Source organism: Gopherus flavomarginatus, chromosome 17 (genome assembly GCF_025201925.1).
Source record: "Gopherus flavomarginatus isolate rGopFla2 chromosome 17, rGopFla2.mat.asm, whole genome shotgun sequence".
Classification (NCBI taxonomy): Eukaryota; Metazoa; Chordata; order Testudines; family Testudinidae; genus Gopherus; species Gopherus flavomarginatus.
In genome coordinates this window covers 7,481,916-7,498,806 of record NC_066633.1, presented here as the reverse complement: position 1 = coordinate 7,498,806, position 16,891 = coordinate 7,481,916, and the positions used below count along the sequence as shown (strand labels likewise).

Below are 16,891 nucleotides of genomic sequence, written 5' to 3'. Positions count from 1 at the left end.
ATTGCATGGCAGTTACACCATCACATTCTCTCTTTTACTTGCCGACTTCTGCGCTTAATACATTTTCTACGTCCTAATTTTTTAATTTTTCTCCCTCTGTTATTTTTAATACATGTGATGCCTAATGTCTGTGCCATTCTCCTTCCCTGCCAACAGGGTTCTCCTGGTGAGAGAGGTCCAGCTGGGTCAGCTGGCCCAATTGGTTTACCAGGAAGACCTGGACCCCAGGGGCCTGCAGGACCTGCTGGTGAAAAGGGTGCCCCAGTAAGTATTGTGTCCAAGTTAGAGTGAGTGAAATATGCCTCAGTGTGTGTGCGTGTGTGTCTCTGTGCCCATTCCCCCCTGTGGAAACTCCATGGCAGGCACAGTTGGGGCTAATTCTCTGATTCTATGTTTTTCATGTCGTCTATGAGCCACTTATCCCCTCTACTAAAACCGCAGGCATAGTTAGCTTTCCTGAAGGCAGCAAACATGTTTCAATCCACGGCAGTTATAGAAAAGAAAATCGAACTGACCTATTCAACTGCTTCCCAACTCTGTACCAGGGAGGGATTTCTCTAAAGTTGTATTCTGGGAGACTTAGTAAGTGCTAACTGGTTCTTCTGATATTTTCTCAAAACTGGTGCAAGCAGGATGGTAGGTCTGTGTGTAGTAAATCCTGGATGACTCAGTGCTAGATGAAAGTCAAGTTCTTTTCTTTTGTCCGCAGCCTTGCCAGCTTTTCAATCGAAATCCTGCTGTGCGGGTGTTGGCAGATTTTGCCATTGTAAGCCCAGGCACTGGAACTGCCACTGTCTGTGCTGTGCGTAAGAATAAACAAGTGAGGCAAGCACAGGCAAAAGAGAAAGGCAGACACATTCCCCTCAGAGCAAGTTGCTCTAGGGAACCATCTTTAACGATTCTTTTCATTCGACTGGAGATGTAGGTCTCTGTTGAAGTCGATGGGAGTTTTATCATTGACTTCTAGGAGAACAAAGCTATGCCAAGGGAGACTGCTTTTGAAAACCTCACCTGTACTGTAGTGGAAGTATTGTCTGTCTCTCCACTTCCCTTAACCATGTTAGACTGAAGCTACAGGTGAGCCCTGCAGTGGGAATGTGATCTTGCAACCTCTTGTTGAATGTCTGTTCTACAGAACGTGTGTGGTCCAAAGGTCAGAAATGGCTTCTGGCAGAGAGAGAGAGGTTGAAATGACAGGGCATAACTCCTCTTGGTGAAAAACGCTCTTAGGGTGGGCACCTGGGCAGTTCGTTTCACCCTCAGCATTAGACATGAGAACCAAACCACGATATCTTTAATGTAGATGTTTTCTTCTCTTCCTTTTTCCTTGTGTCTTTGTATTTCCTTCTCTTTTAAGACATACAAAAAAATCTTCTATTAGAATCTGAACCCGAAGAAAGGGGAAAGTAATTGTTGCAATCTGCAGTCTACAATCTACAATAGTACAGCATTGATGGTGTTCTGTTTGGATAAATACACACCTGAATGGGTGCTAATGTACCTTAAACAAAAACATATATAACTGAATAAGTCACCTTACAATAGTGGTGTTGTAGGTAGAACATAAGAATGGTAATACTGGGTCAGACCAATGGTCCATCTAGTCCAGTATCCTGTCTCCCGACAGTGGCCAATGCCAGGTGCCACAGAGGGAATGAACAGAATAGGGAATCAAGTGATCCATCCTCTGTCATCCAGTCCCAGCTTCTGGCAATCTGGCAAAACCTAGAACATGGGGTTGCATCACTGACTATCTTGGCTAATAGGCAATATTGATGGGCCTATCCACTGTAAACATATCTAGGTAGGCAGTGAAAGTAGCAAGAAATGGTTTCATTATGAAAAGAGTGGCCAAGGATGGTCTAAAAATCCTAAGCCCTACTGTCTTGTCGCCCGGATCTTCCCCCTTCCATCTGTCTTAGACATTTCGTGGTCATTCTCAAATAGCTTATGGTGCCATGAGAGCCATAGCCTGCAGCCTGTTGAGCTGCCCAGAATGTATCTCTATATGGGAGTTGAGGGTTTGGATGCCTGCAGCAATGAGAGCTAATGCTGCTTGGTGCTAACCCTTCACCAAGCTAAACAGTGCTTGGACAACTGTCTGCTACTTCCATACAACATGTTCACCTCAAAACTGTGCTAAAGCTAGTCCAGAAGAACCAACTGGGATTATCATTCTTATCGTTGAACGGATAAGGCCTCCTTGTGCCATAGGGACTACTAAAATCCATTTCTGGAAGGAATAACTATCCTCTTCCAGATATCCTGGCAATAGTTCTTTCACTGTCCCTGCCTGAAAAGCTTAGTCCATATGTATGTGAACCAGGATCCCAAATCTAGTTGAGGTCTTTGGGTGCTGCTGCATCCTAGTGGTGGGTTGCTTAAAACAGTCCATTTTGATATCAAATGTTGAGTTGTGATTCAAAAATTGCACTTTTTCTATGGCGTGAGGAGGGAAAAATGCTCAGGAATAGATATTTGCTAAGATCCTACAGCACTGGGCCTTGGTATAAGAATCTGCCTGATAGATGGGTGGGAAAGTAGATACATAGATAGAAACCTGAAGTGGACTCTGGTTGTGCTCCTGCAATATATCACTTTGTGCATCCACAGGCCTGAGAGAACCAGCAGCTCTTTCATTCTGCAGGAATATCTCGTATCCTTCCATGTGAGAACTGGATAGTGTGTAGTTCATTATTTAAAAGCGTAGCTCTGTGCATCTCCTTTGGAAGAAGGCTATTTGCCTAGTCCATGACACACCTAAGCTGCTGTGCGGATGTATAATCACTGACTGTTTGCTTTTGAATCATGCTCATCGCAGTCAGCCTCATGTCCAGGGAAATGGCCAAATGCTGGCCTCAGAGATTTCAGACTGAAGTAGGACATTTGTGTTGATTTATTTGTGTTATTAAAGGTGATTTTTTTCCCCCACTGATTCCTGCATTTGATGGTTTATTGAAAGCTTTAACAGCTAGTCCTGAGGCAAGAATTTCCTCTTGAAACAGGTTTGTGAACATCTCTGCTGCAAAGTATATGTATAACGTGTTATTGGCGAGATCAATATGCAATTTATCTGGCATCTAGTCATTTACAGCAGGATTCAGACACAATTACATTTTGTGCTAGGGAAGTGGAGAACATCAGCTCTTCAGCTCATATAAACAAAAGCGAATTCAATTGATGACTCTGTCTGAAGGATACAAAAAAGTAGATATTTAAGCAGGAGGCCGGCAGTGGTTGCCTATTCACAGAAAGTATTTTTCAGTAGTTCATAAAACACAGGAGAGAGTAGGTCAATGGCTCTGGTACTGGAGAAACAAGGAATTCTATCTATTCCATATATAGAACTAGCATTTACTCTTCATTAATTAGAGTAGGAATTGGTATCAATAAGATTTGGCTCTTGGAAATAAATGGTTGAATAAGTTTTGTTCATCACTCAGAGAAAGAGATGGGATAGAAGAGTCAAGATAGAATGTTATGATACCGTATAAAATGTCTGCCAGATACTGGTTCTATTATATACATGCAAACACAAGTAAAGGTTATTGCCTGATGATAAGCAGTGAAGTTAATGGGATTGTGTGCTTGAATCAAAAGATGGAAGAGAGCATTGTTTAACATGCCTGTTCATGGTACCTCCAGGGTGAAAAAGGTCCGCAAGGCCCAGCCGGTCGTGATGGTATTCAAGGTCCGGTTGGACTCCCAGGCCCAGCAGGTCCTGTTGGTCCACCAGGAGAAGACGGGGATAAGGTGAGAAAAATCTCCTCTTAAATACACTTCTACTCCAAGAAGCACCCATGCAAAATGGCCCCTTCCCATTTGGCAGACCTGTTCCTTCTGTGTATTCGGAGCCAGATCTGCTCCATTTAGTGACATAATTGCATTTTTACTGCTTTTTATGTCCCGTTAGTCCTGCAGAGTCAGTAGAGCTGAGACAGAATTGGCTGGATTCTATTCCTCATCAACAAAACTATGAATTAAGTTCCAGGCTGTTACTCTCCTGTGAGCCTATTCTACTTGGCATTGCTCCAGTTTGCTATTTTTTCCAAAATTAATTACATTTCCCCAACACCTGCAATAAGCCCCTTTGGACAGCAGGATATTCAGAGATGGTTAGCACGTAAATATGCCTCTCGCTTTCCCTTTCTTCACCAACAAAGTTAGCATAATGATACCTTTGGTATGTATCAGCAGGTGAGAAAAGATTTCAAAAAAGGGTTTCAAAAAAGAGATTGCACCCTGGGGGTGCAATCCTGCCTCCCTTCCCATAACTCCCCTTTGAAGTTCTTATGGGAGTTGGCTACCCTGGGATCAGGCCACAGACGTGCTAGAATGTAGGGGAAAATATCATTGGACTATGTAGATACACAAGTAGTCGCTGAGCTCTGGACAGATTTGTACACATTTGTGTCCAACAGGGTGAGATTGGAGAACCAGGCCAGAAAGGAAGCAAGGGTGACAAAGGTGAACAGGTAAGCTGGAACTTTGTTATATAAAAAGATGAGCCTTTTTGTATTTCACAGTCCCTGTTGTTCTCTACGTGGGTGTGGGGTCCTAGACAATGTCTTTGGCAGCAGCTAGTCTGGTGGGACCTCTGCAAGATGGTTATTTTCCATTATTTGAAGGAAATATAAAACTAAGTATTTAATTATAATTTCCTCTGTATTTGCCCCCCCTTTTTTTACACATTCTGTAATGTGAAAAGGAAAAAGTAAAGGTTAAAAGGTAGAGTGTATAAAACTAATTTGACCCATATTAATGTATGGAACAGAGACTTGGCCAGCTACCAGAAAGGAAATCAGTATGCTCTCCGCCATGGAAATGAAGATGTTGAGGTGGTCAAACGATTGGACACTCCATGCAGGAAATGTAATGAAGTTGTAATGGGCCTGAAGTTGAGGGAGATAGATATTCCCATAGCAAAGTATTCTATCAGAGATCTAAGAGCTTGCATTGACTGGGGATGAAAGATGACAAAGGGGGACAGGATATCCGTGAACCTCAGAGAGACCTATCTGCATGACAGCATGGTATATGATCACGTGTTATGGAAGAAGGCTATAAATGTCACCAACCCCAAATAAGGGAGTGGCAAGAAAGAAGAAGATTGGACTGTAAAAAGAAAAATACAATGGAGGGTCTTCCAGTGAAATAAATTTAAATGGGCCCCGTATAATGCCCCCTTATTTTAACATTGCAGAAACAGCCCCATCATTACTACAGCAGGAGTAGCCCCTATAGCTGAAGTTGCATATTCATTTGAACCTCTTTTCAGTTGTTCATAGCATTCCAGAACTTTCCTCTATCAGTTAAAATTTCCAGGCTTGGAAAAGATGCTGCACACGAGTAGTTAAGCTTGTAAAAAAAATTAGATGCCATTATTTTATATTATGGGAGAAATATCATATGATCATAGAGTTAAAACCATATTGTTGTGCATATATACTGGGGGGCAGAGATAAGACTGTGAGAGCAACCTAAGATTTGGCATTTACTGTTCCTTGAGCATTTTACCTGTGCTACCTTAATTTTCTATTCATAATAGTGTTTTGAGGTAATGTTATAACTATTGGCCACACGTTATATTACACAGTAATATATAACTTTGTTCCTCACTTTCCAGAAAGATTTCTGTCCCCTAATTGTTTTGCACTATATAGTAAAAGTTATGTTACGGTAAGGAGTCCGGTGGCACCTTAAAGACTAACAAATTTATTTGGGCCTAAACTCTCATGGGTAGAAAACCCCCCTTCTTCTGAGGCATATGAAGAAGTGGGGGGTTTTACCCATGAAATCTTATGCCCAAATAAATCTGTTAGTCTTTAAGGTGCCACTGGGCTCCTCGTTTTTGTGGATACAGGCTCACCTGGCTACCCCTGATACTTGGCACTACGTTAGGTTGTAATTCTGTTCACACTCAGCCTAGATTGCAGTAGTGTGATTCCATAGACATTAAACTAATTGACACTGATGCATGTGAGAGCCCAGTTAGGTCCTTTCTCTTCTATTTGTTGTCCACACTTTAGAATTTTAGTGAGTTCATTCCTAGATTGTGCACAATGTGTGCTCCATACTTGATAATTACAGGAGTTTTTTAGTCCATATTGCTAACCGTCCCATTGAACATCTTTTTTTTTAAACAGGGTCCACCAGGTCCTACTGGACCACAAGGTCCACTTGGTCAACCAGGTCCAGCTGTGAGTATTATTGCTATTAATTATTAATCATTAATGATTGACCCAGCTTGCTCCCATTGAGAAAAGTGGGAGCTTTGCCATTGACTACAATGGAAAATGGGGATGGGGGCCCAGCTATAATACGTATTTATAATACACAATGCTAATCCCTTTCTCTCTAGGGAGCTGATGGGGAGCCAGGTCCAAGAGGACAACAAGGCCTCTTTGGTCAGAAAGGTGATGAAGGTCCAAGAGGTTTCCCTGGTCCCCCAGGCCCAGTGGGCTTGCAGGTAAATTTCCAATGACGTGCGATATTCTGGGTTATAAATCCCTATGTTGCTCTTGTGATGTAACCCACTAAAAATATCCCATATAATCATATTTCCACAGGGTTTGCCTGGACCGCCTGGTGAGAAGGGAGAAACAGGTGATGTTGGACAAATGGTAAGTGAGATCCAATTCCTTAGCAGTTTCATCATTAATATCAGCATCTATTACCAAAGGTTTATTGTCTCACCAACTACTTATGCCTCTCCTTCCTTGTAGGGCCCACCAGGTCCCCCTGGGCCCAGGGGTCCATCCGGACCACCAGGAGCAGATGGTCCACAAGGTCCTCCGGGTGGAATAGGAAATCCTGGAGCTGTAGGAGAGAAGGTAAAGCATGCTGAGCCAGGCCTGATTCTATTTCCATTGAAATCAATGGGAAGCTTGCCACGGACATCAATAGAAACAGGCCTGCGACTTGAGCTGTGGTACTCATGTTGCACGTGGGCCTTGTTAACCAGCAAGTTTTCCATTAAGCTACCAGCAACTGTTTAAAATGGAAAGGAGATGTAGAAAGCTCTGTCCATTGATAATAAATATAGACCAGTTGTTCCAAACCTCCTCTTCAAATCCAGCCCACTCAGTAGTGACTGAAAGTTTTGCCATCTGATAACTGGCCTGATTACAAAACAAATATTGATGGGAGTCGCTCTAGTTACTAGTGGACAGGTGTCCAAAAACTGCCATCGCAATGGGCACTGATTAATACTATTGCTGGTGGTCTCATTAGAGAATCCATGTATGTAATTGTCATGGAGATTGAAGTGTACTTTCAGATAACGCTGTGCAGTCAGGGTTAAGACGTATCAAGACAGGGTAAAAATACAGTCAGTGATGGGTCCATACAGGCTGGTTATGAGTATTAATTCTAAAGAACATTTTCACAAGAGCTGGTTGGAAATTTTTGATAAAAAACCCTACAAGTAACCAGTTTCCAGTTTCGCATGCATCTGAGGAAGTGGGTATTCACCCACGAAAGCTCATGCTCCAAAACGTCTGTTAGTCTATAAGGTGCCACAGGATTCTTTGCTGCTTTTACAGTTTCCAGGAATTTACTTACCCATTTACTGACCAGCTTTAATTTTTTCACTGCTGGACCGTGCGTGCCTGCTTTCAGTTGAAGAGGATCTTTCTACACAGCCCACTATGGTATGCTATCAGTAACAATATATAACCATGTGATTTCCCTCCTCACTCCGATCTATAGGGTGAACCTGGTGAATCTGGTGAGCCTGGTCTTCCTGGAGAGGGTGGTCCCCCGGTAAGTGGTACATTTTAAAATATACATATATATCATGGTTTTAACTGAAATTGAACAAGATTCGTGCCTTAGAGCAGTTGCAAGGCAGGGTAAACAATATGATGGTCCCTCTCATTACGGTGAGTTTGGCCCTACATGTGTGAATTGCCTTGAAAGCTCAGCAGACCCCCTTTGTTTGCCAAAGCAGGTCGTTTTTGTTTTACAATGAACCTCTCGGGCAACTGGTCAGACTTAGCAGAAATATTAAAAGAATTAAGATCATATGTCTGAATGTAGAAGGTTTCCTGTCTCTCTGGAGCCCTTCTGAAACATGTATAAAGGCTAGTGGACGATGGAATTCATTCTTCCTCTCAATGCTCCCTGAAAGTCTAAGGTTTTTCAGGCCTGTCTTTCCCTGGGGTTTGTCTTGAGGGGTTGGAAATTGAGGTTTCAGAAGAGTGCTGTGTGGAATAATGGTCATTGATAGGTAAGGATGCAGAGACTGAATTCATCCTCCATTTTGGAAGGAAGAGTGGTGGACGGCAGGGGGCAGAACAGACTGTGATTGGCTGCCGCTTACAGCAGGCTGGCCAAAAGGAACAGTTGTGAAATAAAAATTCTCCACGTCTTAATAAGAACAACACAGGGGCCATCTAATTATTTGGAGCAGGAGGTATTTATAATAAACAATGCCCAGGTATCCTGAGAGGTTTAATTGACCATATAAAACAAATACATAAATACCAGCTTTTTCTCTACCTAATGGAAAATCCTGTTTTCCCTACAGGGTCCTAAAGGAGAAAGAGGTGAAAAGGGAGAAGCAGGCCCCTCCGGTGCTGCTGGTCCTCCTGGCCCTAAAGGTCCACCAGGTGATGATGGACCTAAAGGTAGCCCTGTAAGTAGCCTATCTTATAGGAAAAGTGTTAAATGGAGGGTTCCTTTTTGAAAGCTGTGTTCCAAAGATGCTTGGGAAAGTTGAGATGGCTTAGCAGTCAACTGAACCATACCTTCTAGGGGTATCCAAGTTCAAACCAATTCCATTGGAATTTTTAAGGATGAATACTCCTAGTTTATAGTATATTCAGTTAATACTAGAATAATCAGTCCTTTTCTAACAGAGGGCCAGCTTGAGATCTATATCATGCTCACTTAATTAATCAAAACAAAACCTCCAGCTCCAAACCGTCTCAAAGTTTGGAAAAGTTCTTATGACTTGCCTCAAGTTTATAATGGGATAACCCGAACATTGTATATTAACACCCATGAACTTTTCAAAATTTTGGATCCTGATCTGAACTTCACAGCTCATCTCCATGTATGATAGCATGGTCCAAAACTCAGGATCCTTTCAGATTTGGGAATCTGAACTTTGAACATGTCAGAGCTATGTGTCTCATGGCTTTGCTATGTACAGTAGCTCTTTCAGTTATGTCTGGAATAACGGATACATGTTGCTTTAGAGTTCTCCAGTAACTGTACCGCAGTTGACCTGGGGATATATTTTTCTCCTTCCTTTTGCAGGGTCCAGTTGGTTTTCCTGGTGATCCTGGCCCCCCTGGAGAACCTGGCCCAGCTGTAAGTGCCAACCATTCAGAAATGATCTCAGTGAGGCAGTCAGAATGAACTGCTTTCACCCTGGACTGGAGAAAGGCAATTCTTAGTATATAAAACTCATTTTCCTCCTCCTAGGGTCAAGATGGTCCCACAGGTGACAAAGGTGATGATGGTGAACCTGGTCAGACTGTAAGTACATTCTGGTATACAAGGTCTGTTAGGTATTAGGAGTATGGTATTCACCTGCTGCTGCTCCTTGTTCCTAGGTCTAATCTTTGCCCAGATCACTAGAAATGTAGGAATGTAGGGAGAAATTTTCAAAGGGACAAATGATAGTTACGCACCCAACTCCTATTGACTTCTACTGGGAGCTAAGTACCTGACTTCCATTTGTGCTGTGAAAATCTCTCCCTCTCTTCTAAGTCTAACTATCCAGTAATTTACTGGACCCCAGCAGTGGACTTTATAGCTTGAGTATATTATGTGTTCCCTTTTATTCATTTTAAGATGCCTATTATATTTCAAGTCACCCTTTTGTTCTTACATCATAAGATGGGGTAAAATGAGATATCAGCTTTCTGATTAGCACTCATACCTCATATTGTCTGCCTCTCCTTAATTCTTAATTATAATGCAAACTAGAATCGGTCAGGTCACATGTAAGATACCTGGTCTGTTTCTTTTACATGTCATATTACAATTATGAGCTGTTTTCTTCCACTTTTAACCCAGGGATCTCCTGGCCCAACTGGAGAACCAGGCCCATCAGGTCCCCCGGGGAAGAGGGTAAGTTAATTTGTTAGAATGTTGTTTCATGTACATTTTAATGAGATTTCTGAAATTAGTATCATTATTATGCTTTAATTCTAACAGACCTTACCCAATCAGTTCACTCAGTAAAGTTCTTAAAGTTCTGATCAAATGGTAAATATCTGCTTTGCATGGCAACATTTGTCACTTCAGTATCAATCTTGCAATATTGTCATTATTGATGTATAGAAATATGGGGCCAGAGCCTGCACTGGTGCAAATGGGCAGAAGTCAGTGGAGCTGTGCCTATTTAAACCAGCTGGGGTTCTGGCCTGTGTGCAAAATGGTCAGTAAAAGTAATATCTGCTTAAAAAAATTGTTAAGGAAATATCTTGATCTGCATTTGCCTGCCTGTTTATGGATTGATCCTGCAAACACCAACAGGCAGAGTTCACTGCTCTTGGAGTCCACAAGACAGTGGAATTTGGCACCAGCTCTCCCAAAAATGTATGCATGTGCATCTCTTGGGGGGTGCTCACATGTGTGTACCCCCAAAAACGGAATCAGTAACTCAGAATAATTTATTTTCTGAAACTAAGAACAAAACGTGAGAAAATTCACATACTGAAATGCAGTAGTTTGTTGGCGACGGTTGAGGCCAATCCAAAGCCGATGGAAGTTAATGGAAAGGTGCCTATTGAATTCGATGGGCTTTAGATCAGGTTATTGGTATCCAAAATAAAATGAGATAAAACATTTGGCTCTCCCATCCTATTTCAGGATTTCTCTGCCAAATGTTCATCTGAGAAAGGTAGAAGGTTAATTTATAAGGGTGTTAATTTTTAAGGCCATTGGCAGATAGCCACCTTCATATTATTTTCCTTCTTGTTTACAGTATCTCTGTAAATACCACCACAGCCATTCCAGATGAACTGTGGTCTAAGATGCTATTGCTTCTGTTTCATGTTCTCACTAGGGTCCTCCTGGTCCAGCAGGTCCTGAAGGAAGACAGGGAGAGAAAGGAGCCAAGGTAAGGAATAAACATATATTGATAAAATCAGGATCTTCAGCTGTACCCTCTGCAGCCCTTTGTATGCAACACCTCATAAAATCTTGTGTAGGAAGAACAGAATGTCGTTTCACTTTGTATTTCAACAAACTATCAAACCTGGAATTTGGGGCCATCAACTTCAAATGAAGACATCTGCTAAGTGCTTGTTTTGCCATTTAACAAATTCCACTGGATATTTATGGAATTGTAAAGGGCTTTGGGATATGTTTTTGCTATCCAAAGTGTCATTTACTGTTTTGCCAATAGCACCGTGTATACAGGATTCTATAATATCATAAAGCAAACATGATATTCGCAAACGGTGATTATCTCAATAACAATGTTGAGCCAAAATTAGAATAGTGTTGCAAATGGTATTGTAAGTTACTTTATTATTATTATTGTTATTAGTTATGATGTATGTTGTGGTGGCACCCAGGAGCCCTAGTCACACACTATTGTGTTAGGTGCTGTACAAACGCTGACCAAAAAGATGGTAGAGCATACAGTCTAAGCAGTACTACTGCAGGTTAGTCAGTAAACAGGTGGAAATGGAAGAATGCTGCAACTCCAGGATTTGGCTTTCAGTGGGTGCAGTAGAGAGCAGGATGGTGTGTGGCTGGAAGGTATAAAATAAGGAGGGAGTTGCATGCATCACACTAGCTCTGATCAACTGTAATTCAACTATTTAAAGAGCAATTGAAAACTGAATCACTTTGTCGCTTGCCACCAGGGTGAATCTGGTCTGGAAGGACCTCCTGGGAAGACAGGTCCTGTTGGTCCCCAGGGAGCTCCAGGGAAACCTGGTCCCGATGGCCTTCGAGGAATTCCTGGCCCAGTGGTGAGTATTTAAAAACTGAGGGTAGCCCCAGCAAGCTTTTGAACAGGAATAATGACCAGGCCTTACAGTAAATCATCTCTCTTAGGGGATGCCTTTTGCCCAGGCACCAGTGTAGCTGGGCCACAGAAGCGAACAGTCTCCAGACTTGAATGCCTGATGTCTGGTGGCTCAATGATTTTAGTAGAGGGGCCCTGGCTCTAGAATTCACTCCCCCACCCCCCCAGTGATCCAACAGAGGCCAAGTCTGCTGACTTTTATAGCATGATGGAATATCTGTTCTTTTCCATGGCTTTTGGCTGAGTTTTGGGGTGGGAAGGATGGAGTGAGTTGGTATTTATTTTACTTATGGTAGAACAAGGAAGTCAAGGGTAATTGTGTGCGTTTGGCTTTTATTTTTGATTAAAGGTTGAAGAAGCTCTAGGGTAAAATTTTCCAAAGCGCCTAGGTCCCATTTTCATAAGAGACTAGGCACATGGGAGCCAAAATCCTATTAACTTTAGTTTCTTTGGTGCACTTTGGCAAAACTCTCATTGCCACTTAGTCAGGAGTAAAGGAGGACTTCAAGATTGGGCCTTGTGTTTTGCTTTTTTGTTTATTTATTTTAATTTCAGAATACTGGATCCAAAGCTCCTTAAAGTTGCTAGAAAGACTCCTGACGTCAGTGGCCTTTGCATCAGGCCCAGACCATGTGCCTGCTCCTGGAGCATTTCTAATTGGGTGTTAAAATTAAGGTTAATTAAGGTTAAAATATATACATTTAATAATGGTTATTGAATGAATCCTTTTTTCTGGAGATGGACCCAAGCCACAGAGTTCACATATGGAGGGGTAAAGTTTGAGGTTCTCAGATCTAGAATTTCACCACTAGCCAACCTCTACTATGAATGCCTAATCTGAGTGGATTGCATTGTTTTACAGGGTGAACAAGGGCTCCCCGGTTCCCCAGGCCCCGATGGTCCTCCAGGCCCACTGGTATGTCTTTATAGTCCCAGTTGTTTGGTTACTTATATACAGAATTTTGCATTTGGCGTATATTATTTTTATCTGAGTTTCCTCTTCTTTCATTTAATTTTTTTAAGGGCCCACCTGGTTTACCTGGTCTTAAGGGAGATTCAGGTCCTAAAGGCGAAAAGGTGAGACTGCGACATAAAACATGTTCAGATACTTTTATTTTCAAAGTCATTGATTCCCCCCCTTCCCACTCCCAACTCTCAGGACAGTACATAATAGATGTCAGTAGTAATGCTATGGTGATGACATGTATATTACTGTAGCTTATGGGGTAAAATCCACCCCTGGGAAATAAGCTTCACAAGGTCTCTGCACTGCTTACGTCCAATATAAACCCTATTTTGAGGTCTTAAATGAGACTGAAGTGGTGCATAGGCCTTGTGCAGTCTCTCTGCATGGGAATAAATGTATCCCTCTATGCATAGTACACAGTAAGATTCTGCATTGGTCCAGAATTCACTGTTTTCACCACAGGACGTGCTAAAACAGAAAGAGGGACTGTTGAGGATATCATAACATCAGGATATAATAGTGTTAGGCAGTTCCTTAGAGTAGGCCTCAAGCATACAAGAGGTGTTGATCATGACAGCTACCTCAGTTATGAATCTTCAGGGTATATATGTTGAATATCAGATGGGTTCATTGGCCAGGAAGCCCTGTAAGTGAGTCAGGAAGAAATTTCTCCCCACAGTTCAGTGTGTAGCATTACACATTGGAATCCATGGCTAATGTTTAACACCTTCCTGGGAGTTACCTGGCATAGATGCATTACGCAGGAAACTAAACTGATCCATTCTGTTATGCTTATGTCCCTATGCGATCTCTAGTTATCATGGCTGTGTAGGGCATGCAGTTAGCAAGAGGCAAAGAAAGAGGCAATAACTAGAAATTAACGTCACATATGCCAGTGTATGAAAAGAACAGACTCCAGAGTACAGCAGTGCCCCTTCCATTATCATATTTGCAGTATTCCTTTAGCAAAAAGCTAGTGGTTTTCATTACACTAGGAGTTGTGGGCATTTTTGGCCGCTTTTCATGCTCAGCTACAAACACTTTCCTTGTGCCTACTCATCCCCAGATTCCCGAAAGGTACAAACACTTTTCTTCCACTTGTTTAGTTTCTTCCTTTTATAGATGGGTTCTCCTGTAGGAGTTTCTCACACTCAACACCTTCCAGAGTATGACACAGCTGATCTTAATTAAACTCTGCTATTTATTTTCTCTAGGGTCATCCAGGTTTAATTGGCCTCATTGGGCCCCCTGGTGAGCAGGGAGAAAAGGGTGACAGAGGTCTCCCAGGACCCCAGGGTTCATCCGGACCTAAAGGAGAGCAGGTAGGTGTTTTTAGGGGCACTTTGGAGTTATTTGTGAGACTTTCCTTAAATGTGCCTGGGAAGCAATGCTGAGCTTCATACTGGGCTTAAAGGATTAAAACCTTGTTCCTTTCATCAGATGGCTTTTTAATAGTAGAATTGGCCTTTTCTGGTCAGAGGCATCATCTCAGCATGACACAGGGTGCTTTTGCTAACTCTTTAATGACATTTCCTACACAAATATACCATACTATAGAAGATAGTGATGGGCACCAGCTGGAAGTTATTCAGCTTAAGGGAATTCAATTTAAGAGAAGTTCTGATCCAGATCCAAAATTGGTTTTGGTCTTAGGGATTTGGACCTGTCCTTCTAAAGAGACGCTGAATCCCTGTGCTCTGAAAGGTCAGGGAAGTGGGCAACTTGGGCCTATCTCTAATGGAAAAAAGTGAGACCTGGAAATGAAGTGGCTCTTTTAAAGATTCAGGCCCTGGGACGGTACATTGATCTCTGTGTGTAGATCCTCACACCTCCATGGATAAGCCTGCAGGATGGTGGCTTTATTCCATACTTAGTCATCAGTCACTAAGCACCCAAATCTGAAATCTGAGCTTATGGTACATAGATGATGACCAACATGAATACATTGAAATAAACTTTATTTTGCCTTTACTTTTTAGGGTATCACTGGTCCTTCTGGTCCAATTGGACCTCCAGGTCCACCAGGATTACCGGTATGTAGTTGAAATCAAAAAGCCATTTGGTCAAGTGGCAAAAGCATAGAACTGCGAGTCAAACAATCTGGCTCTGCCGCTGATGCAATGTGCGACCATTGACAAGTCATGTAAATGCTTTGTACCTCAGCTTCCATGAAATATGGATAATCGTGTGCTACATACCTCCGCGGGTTATTCCGCAGCTAAGTTAATCAATATTTGTGTAGCACTTTGAATTGCTTTGTTATTATTAATAATACATTTCTGATGTTCACTAATAAGCAAGTAAAGTCAAACTCTTCAAATGTCCTCAGAAAATGAAAAAACGGGCACAAACGTGGCTGAAGTGAATTTATTGAAAAATTCAAATGATTATGAAATTATTTCACATTTTTTGCCCAATGCTAATGATATATTTTTCTCTTTCCTCCGTTCAGGGTCCCCCTGGTCCAAAGGGTGCTAAAGGGTCATCAGTAAGTATAAACCATACAAAATTAAAAGGCAGAGGAATTTTTATTAGGTGCATAACCTACTATCACCATTACAAATCAGTAGAGTCAAGGCAATTAGCTAAAGATTATTTTAGCGAATACAGTCCTTTCAGGCTGTTTAAAATGAAAAAATATAATTGGAAATATTTCTTTTATGCCCATTGTACTTTCTGCCACATCACTGTTGAAAAGATCAGAAATATTAAAACAGTGGAAAGTAAGCAATAAGCCTATTGCTGTAAAGATGGAGACTTTAAAAATGGAGAGTGAGAGAGGGAGGGAAAAATGGAAGAGTGGTAGGTGTGACACAGAGTGAAGAAACGGGTGGAAAACACCCAGTTAAACTAGTTTAATGTCACCGTTTTCTCCTCTGTGAAGTCAGAACTATAGCTTGTTGAAAAATGCAAGTTACTTTTAATGGGGAAATTTTAGAAAATGTGTTTATCAGTATGTTCTATACACAAAATTCAGTTTATTCATTACACAAACAAAAACCTAAAATTTCTGTTTCAATTTCTGAAAACCTTTTTGGTTTAAAATGTTCATGTTTGTGGGGGCGGGCGTGAGGGGCAAAATTTTTACATAAATCCTAACCAAAATGTGGACATTTTGCCAGAAAGTTTTTCAGCTTGTTTTTTCAGCAAAATATCAGAAAATTTCTGCCAAAATGAAAATATTCTGCAAAAATATTCATGTTGGTTAAAAATCTATTTTTCATCCCCCCCACCCCCAAATATTTTGACAAGCCCTAGTTAGCACCAGGTGTGCTTGGGGTAGCTGGAGGCTGAGGGAGAGAGCAGAAAGGAATTTAAAGAAAGAAAGACATGCATGGAGAATTTGTGACAGCTGGTATTTATAAGTGAGCCACTCACACTTGTTTCTGTTTTTTGCACTCAGGGTCCAACGGGTCCAAAGGGTGAATCTGGCCACCCAGGCCCACCAGGACCTCCTGTAAGTATAACCCATTGTGGTGAAGCCTATGGTGAACTGAGAGCTAGAGTCAGTGTGTGACATACCCCTGAGAACCCCAGTTCTTGATAAAGAGGCAACATGCAGTGGGTCCATACCGAGGAGATAGGTGCCTTAGAAATACCAGAGAGGGAGATGAGGCAAGAAGGCTGAACAAAAAAAAGAAAGAGGTGTACGTGGAAAGGATCAACCCACAGGCTGAAGGTGGAGCATCTTTCTTGAAAGACTTTCCAGCCAGGGTGGATATTTTTAGCATCAAAAGACTTTCCCAGCAGTCTGTATGCCTGGTGCAGACTCTCTCCTACTACACAGGTTGAATGCCTGAGCCCTGTAAAATTCACTGGTGACTGAGGATTTCCATTAGTACCGTAATGGACCTTTGAGACCTCCTGTGTGTGCGTGTCCTGTGGCTGTGAATCTTCCTGTCACTAGTGCAGCATGTTCATTCCTGTGG

General features: G+C 41.9%; 1 protein-coding gene across 2 annotated transcripts in view; it reads left to right on the top strand.

The window, feature by feature from the left end:
- COL5A1 (collagen type V alpha 1 chain) overlaps positions 1–16,891 on the top strand; it is a 245,575-nt gene that overhangs the window by 210,444 nt on the left and 18,240 nt on the right. For both annotated transcript variants that reach the window (XM_050926980.1, XM_050926979.1), the window contains exons 42-61: positions 157–264; positions 3,646–3,753; positions 4,422–4,475; positions 6,147–6,200; positions 6,362–6,469; positions 6,570–6,623; positions 6,726–6,833; positions 7,711–7,764; positions 8,531–8,638; positions 9,265–9,318; positions 9,433–9,486; positions 10,030–10,083; positions 11,024–11,077; positions 11,832–11,939; positions 12,858–12,911; positions 13,019–13,072; positions 14,177–14,284; positions 14,942–14,995; positions 15,415–15,450; positions 16,366–16,419. In XM_050926980.1, the coding sequence (XP_050782937.1) occupies positions 157–264; positions 3,646–3,753; positions 4,422–4,475; positions 6,147–6,200; positions 6,362–6,469; positions 6,570–6,623; positions 6,726–6,833; positions 7,711–7,764; positions 8,531–8,638; positions 9,265–9,318; positions 9,433–9,486; positions 10,030–10,083; positions 11,024–11,077; positions 11,832–11,939; positions 12,858–12,911; positions 13,019–13,072; positions 14,177–14,284; positions 14,942–14,995; positions 15,415–15,450; positions 16,366–16,419 (1,440 nt within the window). The remainder of the gene's footprint in view (positions 1–156; positions 265–3,645; positions 3,754–4,421; positions 4,476–6,146; positions 6,201–6,361; positions 6,470–6,569; positions 6,624–6,725; positions 6,834–7,710; positions 7,765–8,530; positions 8,639–9,264; positions 9,319–9,432; positions 9,487–10,029; positions 10,084–11,023; positions 11,078–11,831; positions 11,940–12,857; positions 12,912–13,018; positions 13,073–14,176; positions 14,285–14,941; positions 14,996–15,414; positions 15,451–16,365; positions 16,420–16,891) is intronic.